General features: G+C 49.2%; 1 protein-coding gene across 3 annotated transcripts; it reads left to right on the forward strand.

The window, feature by feature from the left end:
• The first annotated feature begins 651 nt into the window (after nt 1-651).
• SPERT (spermatid associated) lies at nt 652-14,360 on the forward strand. Of its 3 annotated transcripts, XM_027557065.1 has the most exons (3): nt 652-791; nt 1,067-1,147; nt 12,972-14,183. In XM_027557065.1, exons 1-3 carry the CDS (start codon nt 717-719, stop codon nt 14,181-14,183), a joined length of 1,368 nt encoding a protein of 455 aa, XP_027412866.1. In that variant the 5' UTR covers nt 652-716. The 3 variants fall into 3 exon arrangements, with proteins under 3 accessions (XP_027412866.1, XP_027412867.1, XP_027412869.1); XM_027557066.1 differs by lacking the exon at nt 1,067-1,147 and having other exon boundaries at nt 654-791; XM_027557068.1 differs by lacking the exons at nt 652-791; nt 1,067-1,147 and adding an exon at nt 1,962-2,060 and having other exon boundaries at nt 12,972-14,360.
• Nucleotides 14,361-15,002: the final 642 nt, after the last annotated feature.

Consider the following 15,002-nt stretch of genomic DNA (forward strand, 5'->3'; position numbering starts at 1 on the left):
GGCTTCCCAGGTGGCGCTAGTGGTAAAGAACCCACCTGTCAATGCAGGAGACAGAAGAGATTCGGGTTCGATCCCTGAATCGGGAAGATCCCCAGAGGAGGGCATGGCAACCCACTCCAATATTCTTGCCTCAGGCAAGAGCTGGGATTTCCCCCAGGACAGAGGAGCCTGGCAGGCTTAGAGTCCATAGGGTCACACAGAGTCAGACATGACTGAAGTGACTCAGCATGCATGCATTAGTGGCCCAAGACTCCTGACTGGCATCTGAGGTGGGGGCAGTTCTGTGGGGACTGAGCCCTTTAACTTGGGGGATCCGGCATGAATGTCAGGTAGGGTGTGTCAGAATTGAATTGTAGGACCTCCAATGGGTGTCAGAGAATTGAAGAATGGGTTGGTGTCAGAAAACATCTCAGACTCCATTTGTTTTTCTCTTCGTCTGGGAAGAGTTCAATTTGGATTTCTTCCTTCTTGAGTAATCCAAGTAGAAAATGCCGCCTCTGGAGAGAGGAAAGGGGTCTCAGTCCAGCCTGGCAGTGGAGATGCAAATGTCAGCCAGGATGACCAAACAGGGGTCCAGTGTTTGGGCTATTGTGTGTCACACCGACCCTGACCGGCCACGTGGACACAACCAGATGCCTGGCCAGCAGACCCCTCATTCCCACCTGCGATGCTCAGAGAGAGACCATGAGCCTTGAGAAAGACCGTATTGTTTTGTGATGTCACCTCTGGAATGTTCTGAGTGTTTTGGTGACCAGCTTCTGCACAGGACCTATACCTGGCACCTAACATTGGTATGGCTTTTTCCTTGAGCTAGGAATAGTAATGAGAAAAGGCAGTAGCTAAAGACTTTCAGAAGGCTCTGTCATCAACTGTAAGACGTGTCTTAATTTCTGTTCAGAGATTGATGAAGCATCTTATCAGATACCATCTTCACATTCTCCTAACGTACATAATTAACAGGAAGGGAGATGTGGATAGTAGAAAGTCCTGTGTTTCACAGTTGAGCAGCTGAGGCTTAGACGATGGGCTGGAAAACAGAAATCTGCCTATGTTCTCTTTTCCACAGCACTCGAGGCCAAATTTTACAAGAAAAAGAGATACCAGATCTGAAAGCCTAGAAATTCCCATCAATGTGGTTCTACCTCAGGTAGGGATGAACACAGAAGGCTGTAACCTCTCAGTTTTGGCCAGAATAACCCTCCTCTTTCCAAGCTCTAGCAAGATACTGCAGGACAACGGTAGCCAGGGCCTCAGATTCTAGCTGTAGGTCAGCTGCCAGCCAGCTGTGTGCCGGGGGCAGGCCACTTAGTCACTCGAGGTCTTGGGTTTCCCGTCAAATGAGGAGGTGGGTTCAGTGATCTGATAAGACCGTCCAGCTTGACCGCTAGAAGTTTCTGTGACAGTCTTTTCAAAATTAGATCGTTTGGAGCTTCTTTACCACCAGGGGGCGCTAGAGGTAAAGAATCCGCCTGCCAATGCGAGAGACGTGAGACGTGGATTCGATCCCTGGGTGGGGAAGATCCCCTGGAGGAGGAAATGGCAACCCACTCCAGTATTCTTGCCTGGAGAATCCCATGGACAGAGGAGCCTAACGGGCTACAGTCCAGAGGGTTGCAAAGAGTCGGACACGACTGAAGTGACTTAGCACACACGCACGTTGTGCACCTACTCTGGACTTACGGGGAGAGAATTAGAATTGGGACTTGGGATCAAGGGCATAGGACTGAACCTATGAACCCGGGCATGGACCAAGGGGTATGGGGTCCTGTGGAGGGGCCAGGAAAATTAGGGCCTGCCGTGTACCAGAGACAGAGCGTAAGGGGGATGAGCCTGAGGGGGTCAGAATGGAGGCCAGCGAACAGGTGACAGGCTGGACATTCTCAGTTCTCCTCCTGCTAAGCAGCCGTTTCCCGGGAGGGGTCCTCCTGATTGGATTGTTTCTACTGCTATGTCACAAAGGGGGCAGCCTTGCTTCTCCAGAGTCACCTAAGGCCCTGGTGAAGATCATGGCGGTGCAGCCAGAGGGGCTGAAATGTAGGGTGGAGGAATCCAACGCAGAGGTAACGATCTGAAAGATCTGTCCAGGCACGTGTGGGAATAGGGTTGACTCCCCAGTGGGGTCTTGGAGGCATGAAATTAGAGGACAGCCTGCTGCCTGTGCCACACACAGGCAGATGAGCCTCAAGGGTACAACCTGAGGGGCACAAGTCCTGAGTCAGGCTCCAGACCCCTGCCAGGATGCGCTGGGCACACTCTGGGGGAAGTGTGCGACCCCATGGACTGTAGCCCCACCAGGCTCCTCTGTCCACGGGATTCTCCAGGCAAGAGTACTGGAGTGGGTTGCCGTTTCCTTCTCTCTGGGGGTAAAGGGGCAACAGTGCATTTAGATGATCTGAGCAGGCTGTGAGAGGGATCAGTGTGCTGACTGGACCTCCCCAAAGGAGAGGCTTACGGCTGGTGGCAGGGGAAGGATTGATCTGAGTAACACGGGGAGGAACGGAGACTGACCGAGCGCTGGTTTGGTCACGATGGGGCCCTGGGCCGTGCAGAGCGAGGGAGAGGTTGTAAAGGACCAGGAAGTGGGAACCACAGCAAGGCCACTAGTAATGGCGGAGCTGGAGTTAGAGGCTTGAAGCCAGGTCAGTGCCCACGTCCTCTGCCACAAGCTGGGCACATGCTGCCTGCTTCTTCCCTGGCTTTTAGGAGAGGGTGCCTCCCCGCCCCCCATCATAACTGCCAAGCCCCGGAGCTCCCTGCACGAATCTGCCACATTCTGCTTCGTTCTGGTTCTGAGACTGAGTCCATTTGTTTCAAGAAGGAATTGCAGGAGCAGCTCTGTGTCTCCAGAAAGTGCCTCTGCCCTCCCCACCCCCCACCAGCTCCCAACCCTGCCTGAACGCTTCTCATTTGCATTGCAAATGTCTATGATTCTCTATTTGTTATCACCCTTAGGTCTTTTCGGGTCTTACTGATTTCCAGTTTTCCTTCCTCACAGTAAATATTTGTGTTTTCTAATCTGTTTCTCTCCAGCGCATTAACTTGCCAGCCTTCCCAAGTTACTTCCTTCCCAAGTTCTCTGCACGCTGCCCCCCACCTCCCTTGCCCCTCGGTTCCTTTTGTACATAACGGTTCAGTTCTCCCCAGAATTCCCGTTTTCCCTGTGAGCGCTCTCTGTGAATCTCGAAGGCACTGTTTCCTGCGAGATTGTTAGTGAAGGCTCCTCCCCAGGTCAGAATGGGGTCCTATCGCCCCTCCAGGGCCCCGCCTTGTCCCTCGCTGTCGCCGTTTCTCAATCCCCTTTGTTTGGGTTTGTTCTTAAGAAGCTATGGAATCTATGGCTGACAATGCCTGTAGCTCTGCCAGTTTGAAAAAGTGTTAGGAGGAAGATTCAGAAGATTCTGTGTTAAACAATTAGCTAAAACCACCACGTATGACGAGAGAGGACATCTTTAGCCTCTTTGCTGTTAGTGTTGGGATTCTATCAAAATCAATTACACTGACCTGCGAGTTATCCTCTTATCTGTTAGCATTTATTAAAACCAGCATTGACTTTCTCATGGCACTCAGGAGTGGAGTTGATTTAAGCATATGATTGTGATACTCAGCCTTGCCTTGTCACCTGATCTGAAAATTAGTGGCAGATTTGGAGAATCCCAGGGACGGGGGAGCCTGGTGGGCTGCCATCTATGGGGTCACATGGAGTCGGACACGACTGAAGCCACTTAGCAGCAGCAGCAGCAGCTGCCTTTCCTTCCAGCATATTCTGGGTCTCAGCTTCCCCAGGCTTGAAACATAACCCCAGGGGGCTGAATGTTCTCTGACCATAACCCTCAGTAATGCTGGCAAAAGCAGGGCTTTAAAAAAACCTGGTCAACAGACTTGGAGTCTGCTGAGGGCATTCGGACATCTCTTCTGGTCTGTGGTGACCATACTTCTCTGTAAGTGCAGAGAATCTCAGTGCCTGGCAACTAAACTGGCGAGTAGTGTCCAGTTCTGTTCCCAACTCTTCAGATGGGAGGCCAGCAACCTCGAAAGCTCCATCCCCGAAGGTCCTGTTCCTTAGACACCCCTTACATTCAGAAATACGCTTTGGTCTCATCACCTCCCCTCTGCCCTTAGCCCTACCCCCATTTCCAGCCGCCATCCCTCCTATGTGGTCTCCATTTGCCACACACGAGGCTGGTGATCTGACCGGAGCATGTAGTTGGTGATTTCATACATTTTCCTTCCAGGACCACATGTATTTTAAAAAGGGATGCTGGGGAGAAGGATAAAGAGTGAAAAATGAAAGTGTTAGTCGCTCAGTCATGTTTGCTACTCGGCAACCCCATGGACCTTCGGAGAAGGCAATGGCACCCCACTCCAATACTCTTGCCTGGAAACTCCCATGGACAGAGGAGCCTGGTAGGCTGCAGTCCATGGGGTTGCTAAGAGTCGGACACGACTCAGCGACTTCACTTTCACTTTTCACTTTCGTGCATTGGAGAAGGAAATGGCAATCCACTCCAGTGTTCTTGCCTGGAGAATCCCAGGGACAGAGGAGCCTGGTGGGCTGCCCGTCAATGGGGTCGCACAGAGTCGGACACGACTGAAGCGACTTAGTAGCAGCTGCAGCAGCAGCAACCCCACGGACCTTAGCACACCAGGCTCCTCTGTCTACGGGATTGTCCGGGCAAGACTACTGGAGTGGGTTGCCATTCCCTTCTCCAGGGGATCTTCCCGACTCAGGGATGGAACCCGGGTCTCCTGCATTGCGGCAGATTCTTTACCGTCTGAGCCACCAGGGAAGCCCAGGCCTGATGCTAAGGATGGAGCTCAACCACAGGCGGGATTCAGGCATCTGAGCGGGAGCTCTCGGTACCCAGGGCCCTTCCTGCAACCTTAGCACTGATGCACCTTCCTTAGGTCACAGCCGGGAGCACTTTGCTCCGGAGGGCAGCGTCTGTGGGTCACCTTCCTAACAAAGGTGACCCGATGGAAGGTGTGATGAGCCCCACGGCCACTCGTCTCCCCTTCTGCTTCCTTCCTGTATCCCGTTCTTCCATGAAGAAGCCCCCTGCTTCTCCTCTCCCACCTACGAGGGCATGTCCTACATGTCAAGGAAGAAACTGTCTTTTCTTTCTTGGAAACCGGGCCAGGCTGTGCTGGGGGTTTGGGTCATGCTGCTGGAGACCCCACCTCCGAGGTTGAGGAGAACTTTGAGGGGTGTTCCAGGGGCTTTTAATTGGCCCAGACCTCTGGTTTAGGGCTCAGTGACCCCAAGGGCAGATTAGTTTGGCCCATGAAACCAAGCCTGTGATACCACTGGTTGAGGAGACCTACTGAGGAGCTGGCTTCAGACGTCAGCTAAGGGGGTCTGGGATTTGGTACCTCAAGTATCTTGAGAGCTTGCAGACGCTCACTTTTTGTCAAGTTCTTTCATAAAGAAAGACGGTTAGGATTTGCTCTAGTGTTTTAGGCCAGGAATGGTTAAGCTTTACCAGGAGAACTGGCCCTCTGTTTGGTCTTGATGACACCTTAGTAACCACTTTCTTGGCCTCTCACAGTAACCCCTGGCAGTAGACAGAGCAGCTACACTGAGGTCACTTTCAGAGAAGCTAAATGACTTTCACAGGAGCAGCCAAAGTGGGACTTTTAAACCCAAAGCTATTGGGAATTTGAGGCCTCTACCCTCATTGGATTATAGGTTCAAGATGGTGACATGGACAACCAGCAAGCTTGTGCACAGAGGGCAGCTTCTTTTAAGGGCTATGTAGGTGGGTGTGGGTGGAAGCCCTGTGATGCAACTGCTCTGCAATTTAAAATGTGAATTGAAATGTGGATATGGCTTTACCAAATAGACTAAAAATATTAAGGCAAACGAGATCACCACTTTGGAGGGCCCAAAATAGTATGATGTAACAGTGCTGTGTGCTGCTGCTAAGTCGATTCAGTCGTGTCCGACTCTGTGCGACCCCATGGATGGCAGCCCACCAGGCTTCCCTGTCCCTGGGATTCTCCAGGCAAGAACACTGGAGTGGGTTGCCCTTTCCTTCTCCAATGCATGAAAGTGAAAGTGAAGTCGCGTCCGACTCTTCTCGACCCCATGGACTGCAGCCCACCAGGCTCCTCCATCCATGGGAGTTTCCAGGCGAGAGTACTGGAGTGGGGTGCCACTGCCTTCTCCGACAGTGTTGTGTAGTCAACCTAATATCTCCTCCTCACCCTTCAGTGAGCTTTGGTTGATGAGTGCATTGGCAAGGACTCATTATACCGCCACTGTGTGTGAAACGTGTTGGTCTGATTTCCAGAACTAGGGATGTCAAAAGAGTAAGGGGCAGGTGACTGTGCTAAGAGAATGACAGTTTATTCATCTGGGGATAAGATGGGACAGGACGTATTAAAGCCACTGCAAAGTAATGAAAACATAATACGTGCAGAATAAAATATCGGAGCGTTGTGAAGAGCTAGAGTGAGCATGCAGTTTGGAGTCAGATATCCTGGTTATAAATCTTTGCTGGCTGTGTGAGCTTCAGTAGACCCATGGTAGCTCTTTTCAGTAAGATGTTACGTATAAATATGGAAATCAGTTAGCATATCATCACATGGTAGTCATTCCGTGTTACTCCCTTTACTTTGTTCTATACAATTGAAGGAAATGCTAAGCATCTTCTCTTCTGAATGCACAGTCACCATTCTTGCATGTCTGAAGCTCCCTATAAACAAAGAAGATGTCACATATTCTCCTTTTATTTTTGAGCTCAACAAAACCTCTGAAACAAACAGGGCAGATGTTAGTCAAATGTCTGTGGATGGTTGCACAGGTTCTGCACTGCAACACCAGTTGTGACTGGCATTCTCTAGAGTTGGACATTGTACAGCTTGCACAAACATAGAGGGTGTCTCTGAATCACGCTAGCGCCCACATTTTCTAGATACGGAAACTGAGGCAGAGAAGTCAAGTGCTTTTGTAAAGGCCATGAACTTACAGCACAGAGCCGAGACTCTCTTTAGTTTCATGACGTCGAGTCCTCTGTGCCCCGTACTTTCCTATCAGAATTAAAGGTTTTACACCAAGAAATAGTTGGTGCTAATGCATTGATTTTCAAATTGACTGGAAGTTCCCTGAGGGCAGGTCTGAGAACAAATGCCCAATTAGTGTTAGTTGATTCATTGACATAAATGTGGAGGAAGATTTGGTGCAAGAATGTTTAAAGTAGGAATTGATTAGGGTGAGGAGTTTGCACCAGGCCAAGAAACAGCTTTCCTCTGCGGCCTAGGTCCAGTTAGGTCTGATTGGAATCAGGGAAATATGGGAATTGTCTTGGTTCAGCATCTTCCCAGAGTTTAAGCATGATTCTTGGTATATCTGAAATGCCTGTATATTTGTTTTTTTTCTTTACATCCTCTCATTTTCAGAAAGAGAAGAGGAGTTGCTCTATTTTGGCTCATCCTAATCCTATCCATAGGATTGTGGGTTTGATTAAAATAGGTATATTTTCCTAATACCCATTAAAATAAATGCATGACTATCACATTTTTTAAATAAGTGTTTTATCTAAGAAACTAGGCCATGAAACTATGCTAGACTTGGCCACCTTCTGGGTCCTGTGTGGGAGAAGAGGAAGAATAGAAAGACTTAGTTATATGAGGAGGGTTTGTTCTCTTGGTTAAGAAGGTAAAGAACTATTAGTCCATCAGTGTTTTCTGGATTAGGTTACCAGGCATGAAACAGACAGTACAGGGTCTGCTTGGGAAGTGTTGGTCACGTAAGGAAGGGGACTCGATGTAAGCCAGGTTGATAAAAGAGGACTGCTGGGGTCACGGCAATGCCAGTTTACAAACTTAAATCCCTTGCACCAGAGAAAGTTAGACAAGAGGGTGTTTAGAGATAATGCCACTGACCTTTCCATCACACAGAAGTGAAGACCAAGGTCAGAGCGTGAGAGGATGTGACTGAGGCCACACAATGGCGTGCATAAGGACAAGGGCCCAAATACCCAGACTGTCCACTACTAGGGATCTGCCACCCCTGTGTTAAGCTTTCTACTTAGTGCCTTTATGTTGAGGGGATAGTTGGAAATCCCTCAGCTATCCAGTTCAGGATGTGGATATAAAATGCAGGCAGCTGACTAAGTGGATAATTTTAAGGTCATAAAGGATACTGTGAATAGGTATAAAGCACCAGTGATTTCTCTTTGGTTGTTCAGTTGGATCAAAAAGAGTGTCTTTCTGATAAAAGTCAATTGTAAAAAAGAAATGAGACAGTTGGGAAAATTTGAATCAGTATTTGTTGACATTAAAGGATCACTGTTAAATTTTAAAGGGAAGATAATGGTATTTGGTTTTGTTTAAAAAATGCACATTGACTTATTTATGGATAAAACAACACCATGTCTATGCTTTGAAATAACCCAGTGGCAGAAGAGTGGTTCTGAAATTGGATGATGTTACAGATGAAACAAGTGTGACCTTGAGTTGATAACTGCTGAAGCTGGGCGATGGATACATGGAGATGTACTAGACTATCCTCTCTCTTTTTGTGTACATTTGAAATTTTCCATAATAAAAAGTCCCCAAGTACTGAAAGCCCTTTGCTAAATTCATGGAGATTTCCCATATGTGTGCTTCACATAAATAAGTTCAGGGAGCCAGAACTGGATTTGTGACTGAGTAAGTGGAACTTGTGCTGGTTATTTAACTTCTCTGAGTTTCAGTCTATCCATCTGTAAAACGGGAATAATAGTAACACCTTATTAAATCAGTGTTGTGAGGATTAAAGGAATTCAGTGGATGGATCACTCAGCCCAGGGTCTAGCACAAAACTTCCCTTTCCTTCTCATGATGGAAATATAAATCATTGACTAAAACTACATTTTCCATAATAACATCCTCGAGAGCAGGATGTTACTGCTGAGATGGAGCCCTCTATTGCCTCACCCTTTGAGGATGAAGATGACCTCTGACTCCTTATTCACTCTGGGATCAAGGCACCTTCAATTTACAAGAAATGGTCTGGGCTCTTCACAGTGGGATTCATGCAGATCACAGGTTCAGCCCCAAGAGCCAGGGTGCTTCTCCAGTTGAGAAAGATGAAAACTACTGAAGCTGGATTTATTAAAGTAAATAATGTGCTGATCATAGAATGTCCCTGCACCCTTGCTCTCTGGAAGATTAAGCACATCCTTACAAAGTTAATGACATGTGCTTATTGCAAAGTTAATAGCATAGAACTGTGCCTTCTATTTATCTAGCTCTTTAGGTCTTAAAGAATTTTATACAACTTTATACACTGTACAAATTATATATCTCTCTATATACTTATATATATATATATATATCAATATATATAATGCAAATAACCTGACTTGTTTTCTATCTTATCTATTTGTAAAATTGTGAAAATAACCTAAGAAATGAGAAATTAATATTTGGAGAGCATTGCGATGTACTTGGATGAAATGCTTTTGGTGTATTTAGAAGCAGCTCCCGTGATCTTATTTTTATTTAAATTCATTGCTGCAATTGTTACCTCTTCTCCAGGAGGCATCCCTGTTCATTGCTTTATGAATCATCTCAGAATTCCCCCATTAGTGAAATCTCCTTTTCTCGATAACAATACCTTACATTTCTATGGCACCTGGCAGTTTTAAAAACACTTTTGCATTCATTATCTCTTTTCAGTCCTCATAACAGTGCTGTGAACTAAGCAGGGCACATGGTATTATTTCCATTTTACAGGTACCATTTGCTGACTTTCAATGTTGGAAGGTGCTTTTAAGATCACAGAGTCTGACTCTCTTTTGTACTAGTGAAAATCTGGGTCTCAGAGAAGGTGAACGAGTTCTCTAGTTTCATGCTATCAGCAAGAGAACTAGGATAAGCATCTGTGTGATCCCTGTCTTGACCTCTGGGCCTAGTTTAGCCCTGGTATAACCCTCAGAGAATTCCATGGACAGAGGAGCCTGGTGGGCTACAGTCTATGGGGTTGCAAAGAGTTGGCCTCAACTGAGTGATGAACACTGCAACCCTCAGAGCAGTTCTGACCACTGGAAGCCAGAATTGCCCAAGGGAGCTGGTTAGAAAACCAGATGGAATCAGTCTTGTAAGCAGAGGCTCCAAAATCTGCATTTAAAACACACTGAGATGACTCTGTATTGAAAGGTGCGACCGCTCCTGGCTTGTCGGAGGTAAGCTCTGTGACTCTGATCCTCTTTTTATGGGGTGGTTTCGAGGTGCACGGCCACCCTCATGAATTCCCCCTTAGGAATCCCTTGGCCTCCTTTGATGTCTTCACTACCACACGTTCAGCTCCCGTGGTTAGTGACACGACTGTGGCGGTGCCTTTCCTTTCCAAAATTATCAGCAGGACTCTGTTTTGAGCCTAGCACTGTGTGTGTCGGTATTTAAGGAGCTGCTATCAGGACAAACTCAGGGGTAGGGAAGAGTGAAGGATGAGCCCGAATAGGGCCAGGGAGAAGGTGGGACTTAGCAACGGCACTGCCGTCTTGGATAACTTGAGTGACTGTTAGGGTGATGCCAGTTGTGGGTCCACCTGGGGTAGCAGGAGGATGATGTTTATTCTTCTGCAGGATGACAGAAGTGTGTGAGAGCCCCAGCTTAGTGCTTTCATACATTATCTCTTAATTCTGAAGTATTTCTTTGCAGCAAGGCAGTAGGTGCAGTTGCTCCAGTTTGAAAGCATGGTAACTCACAGAACTTGTCCATATTCTTGTAACTGATCAGATAACCGGGTCAGGACTCAGAGGTGGTTGACTCCCAACATTAATGCCTTTAAAACCTCCATGCTATATTGTTGATTCTTCTTATTCACAGATTCCATGTTTGTGAATCTGCCTAAATTTTTTTCATTGAAATTAGTTTGCAACCTCCAAATCAACACTGTGGCACTTTTGTGGTTTACTATGGACACTCACAGAAGGGTGAATGATTTGAGTTACCTGATGCACACGTTTCCATTTTAGGCGTCTTCTTGTTTCAGCTCTGACTATAAAACAGTGTCCTTTCCACAGTTTGTTTCGTGTCACTGTTTTCACACTCTTGTACTCTTTGTTGGTGATCTCACTTTCTAAAATGGCCCTCAAGCATACTGCTGAAGTGCTGTCTTCAGTTCAGTTCAGTTCAGTCGCTCAGTCGTGTCTGACTCTTTGCAACCCCATGAATTGCAGCACGCCAGGCCTCCTTGTCCATCACCAACTCCCAGACTTCACCCAGACTCACATCCATCGAGTCAGTGATGCCATCCAGCCATCTCATCCTCTGTCATCCCCTTCTCCCCCTGCCCCCAATCCCTCCCAGCATCAGAGTCTTTTCCAATGAGTCAACTCTTTGCATGAGGTGGCCAAAGTACTGGAGTTCCAGCTTTAGTATCATTCCTTCCAAAGAAATCCCAGGGCTGATCTCCTTCAGAATGGACTGGTTGGATCTCCTTGCAGTCCAAGGGACTCTCAAGAGTCTTCTCCAACACCACAGTTCAAAAGCATCAATTCTTTGGCACTCAGCCTTCTTCACAGTCCAACTCTCACATCCATACATGACCACAGGAAAAACCATAGCTTTGACTAGATGAACCTTTGTTGGCAAAGTAATGTCTCTGCTTTTGAATATGCTATCTAGGTTGGACATAACTTTCCTTCAAGTGTCTTTTAATTTCATGGCTGCAGTCACCATCTGCAGTGATTGTGGAGCCCCCCAAAATAAAATCTGACACTGTTTCCACTGTTTCCCTATCTATTTCCCATGAAGTGGTGGGACCGGATGCCATGACCTTCGTTTTCTGAATGTTGAGCTTTAAGCCAACTTTTTCACTCTCCACTTTCACTTTCATCAAGAGGCTTTTGAGTTCCTCTTCACTTTCTGCCATAAAGGTGGTGTCATCTGCATATCTGAGGTTATTGATATTTCTCCCGGCAATCTTGATTCCAGCTTGTGTTTCTTCCAGTCCAGCGTTTCTCATGATGTACTCTGCATATAAGTTAAATAAGCAGGGTGACAATATACAGCCTTGACGTACTCCTTTTCCTATTTGGAAGCAGTCTGTTGTTCCATGTCCAGTTCTAACTGTTGCTTCCTGACCTGCATACAAATTTCTGAAGAGGCAGGTCAGGTGGTCTGGTATTTCCATCTCTTTCAGAATTTTCCAGTTTATTGTGATCCACACAGTCAAAGGCTTTGGCATAGTCAATAAAGCAGAAATAGATGTTTTTCTGGGACTCTCTTGCTTTTTTGATGATCCAGCGGATGTTGGCAATTTGATCTCTGGTTCCTCTGCCTTTTCTAAAACCAGCTTGAACATTAGGAAGTTCACGGTTCACGTATTGCTGAAACCTGGCTTGGAGAATTTTGAGCATTACTTTACTAGCATGTGAGATGAGTGCAATTGTGCGGTAGTTTAGCACGAGAAGGCAGTGATATCCCTTATGGAGAAAACACCTGTGTTAGGTAAGCTTCCTTCCCGCATGAGTTACAGTGCTGTTGGCCCCAAGTTCAAGGTTAATGAATCAAAATGCATTTTAAATAAGGTGTCTTTCAACAGAATAAAAAGTTCCCTATTGATCAGTTGAGGAAAATGTGGCCCGCTGGAGGTTGGCAGGACCTAATGCTGTGTGTCTCCCCTGAGTCCTGGTTCAGTATTAGCTAATTCTGTATTTGCTAGGACATTATAGAATAGAAGCTGGAGAAGGGAATGGCAACCCACTCCAGTATTCTTGCCTGCAGAGTCCCATGGACAGAAGAGCCTGGCAGGCTGTAGTCCACGGGGTCACAAGAGTCAGCGACTGAGCGACTAAACCACCACCATAGAATAGAGCCTCCGCGAATAACGGGGCCAAGTGCAAAAGCACCCACGGTGGCTGGTCCAGACTCCCAGACGGGGTTTCTTGTGGGGTCTCGGGCCTCTTACGTGGCCAGCCGGCCTCGGGTGCAGTCAGCCTCTCTTTGCTAACCCTGGGCTTCCCTGTTCTTTCCTGCAGAGGGGCACAGCCGAGCCCTTCCTGAGGCTCCACAACTTGTACCCCACCCCTCGCTGTGCCCGGCAGGCCGCCCTGCCCAGGCTGAGCCGTCGGGTGGTCAGCCAGCACTCCTACCCACTCAACCGCTTCTCGTCGGTGCCCCTGGACCCCATGGAGCGCCCCACGTCGCAGGCGGACCTGGAGCTGGATTACAACCCGCCGCGGGTGCAGCTCAGCGACGAGATGTTTGTCTTCCAGGACGGGCGCTGGGTCAGCGAGAACTGCCGGCTGCAGTCGCCCTACTTCTCCCCGTCCTCTTCCTTCCACCACAAGCTGCACCACAAGAGGCTGGCCAAGGAGTGCCTGCTGCAGGAGAACAAGACTCTGCGCGAGGAGAACAGGGCGCTGCGCGAGGAGAACCGCATGCTCCGCAAGGAGAACAAGATCCTGCAGGTCTTCTGGGAGGAGCACCAGGCCGCGCTGGGCCGCGACGACAGCCGGGCCTCTTCGCCGCTGCTGCACAAAGACAACGCCTCGTCCCTGGAGGCGATGAAGAAGGAGACGGCGCTGCAGGCGCACCGCGGCCGGGAGAACAGCACCCTGCAGCTCCTCCGCGAGGAGAACCGGGCCCTGCAGCAGCTGCTGGAGCAGAGGAAGGCCTACTGGGCCCAGCCCGAAGAGAAGGCCGCCTCGACCGAGGAGATCAAGCCCATCTCCTCGCCCCACGAGGAACCCCACGGGCTGCTGCCGGACCCGGGCCCCGGTCTCCCCTCCCCCTTCGAGGAGCCCAAGGGCCTCCCGGCCCCGCCGGACGACTCCAAGACCCTCCGGGCCCTGCGGGAGATGGTGAGCACCCTGTCCGCGCAGCCCGGGGAGGAGGTGGGCAAGGGGGGCCCGGGCCTCCCCGACGGCAGCCAGTCCCTGGAGCTGCTGCGGGAGATGAACCAGGCGCTGCAGGCCCTGCGGGAGGAGAACCAGAGCCTGCAGGTCCTCCGCGATGAGAACCGGCTCCTGCAGGAGGAGAACCGGGCCCTGCATGCGCTGCGCGAGGAACACAGGCTCTTCCAGGAGGAGAACAAGGCGCTGTGGGAGAACAACAAGCTGAAGCTGCAGCAGAAGCTGGTCATCGACACGGTGACCGAGGTCACCGCCCGGATGGAGATGCTCATCGAGGAGCTGTACGCCTTCATGCCGGCCAAAAGCAAGGACCCCAAGAAGCCCAGCAGGGTCTGAGGCTCCCCCCTCCCCAGGCGCACAGAGGCACCGGGCTGGGGCGCCCCCACCACATAACGCCCACCTTCCCCATGGGCGCCTGGCCTGCCCCTACCAGCTGGTGCCCAGTGCAAGAGCAGAATGAGCGGCCTGGTCAATTCAGAGAAGTAATAAAGACCTGAGGAGGCTGGGGCCTAACCACATGGGCTGCTCTACATTCTTTTGTGGTTTTTATGTGTTTTTTTTTTTTTTTTTTTCCCCCTGTTTTGAGCACTTGCAGGTTCCCTGGTAGCTCAGCTGGTAAAGAATCTGCCTGCAGTGCAGGAAACCCTGGTTCGTTCCCTGGGTCAGGAGGATCCCCTGGAGAAGGGAACAGCTACCCACTCTAGTATTCTTGCCTGCAGAATCCCATAGACAGAGGAGCCTGGTGGGCTGTAGTCCATGGGGTCACAAAGAGTTGGACCTGAGTGAGTGAGCACAGAACAGGGTCACAGCAAAATGAAGCACAAAGTACAGAGAATTCCCATACATCCCCTCCTGCACACCCGCCACAGCCTCCCGGACTATCACCCTCCCCTCCCCTCCCCCAGAGGGTACTCTGGTTACAATTGATAAAGCTCCATTGACCCATGCCTATCACCCAGAGCCATGGCTTACATTGGGGTTCACGCTGGGTGTCGTACATTCTATGGTTTGGGTAAAGCGTGTAATGACATGCATCCACCATGAATACACAGCATATTCACGGCCTTACAACTCCTTTGTGCTCTGCTCATTCATCTTTCCCTACCTCTCACCCCTGGCAACCACTGATCTTTTTACTGCTCCCCACGGTTTTGC

The sequence above is a fragment of the Bos indicus x Bos taurus genome, chromosome 12, assembly GCF_003369695.1.
Source record: "Bos indicus x Bos taurus breed Angus x Brahman F1 hybrid chromosome 12, Bos_hybrid_MaternalHap_v2.0, whole genome shotgun sequence".
In the NCBI taxonomy this organism is placed as follows: Eukaryota; Metazoa; Chordata; class Mammalia; order Artiodactyla; family Bovidae; genus Bos; species Bos indicus x Bos taurus.

Bases quoted from the DNA above. Each gene is read 5' to 3' on its own strand.
- SPERT (XM_027557065.1), top strand. From the start codon at position 717: ATGTCACCTCTGGAATGTTCTGAGTGTTTTGGTGACCAGCTTCTGCAC. The intron at 792-1,066 runs GTATGGCTTTTT...TCTTTTCCACAG, and splicing joins ATACCTGGCACCTAACATTG to CACTCGAGGCCAAATTTTAC. The intron at 1,148-12,971 runs GTAGGGATGAAC...TCTTTCCTGCAG, and splicing joins TCAATGTGGTTCTACCTCAG to AGGGGCACAGCCGAGCCCTT.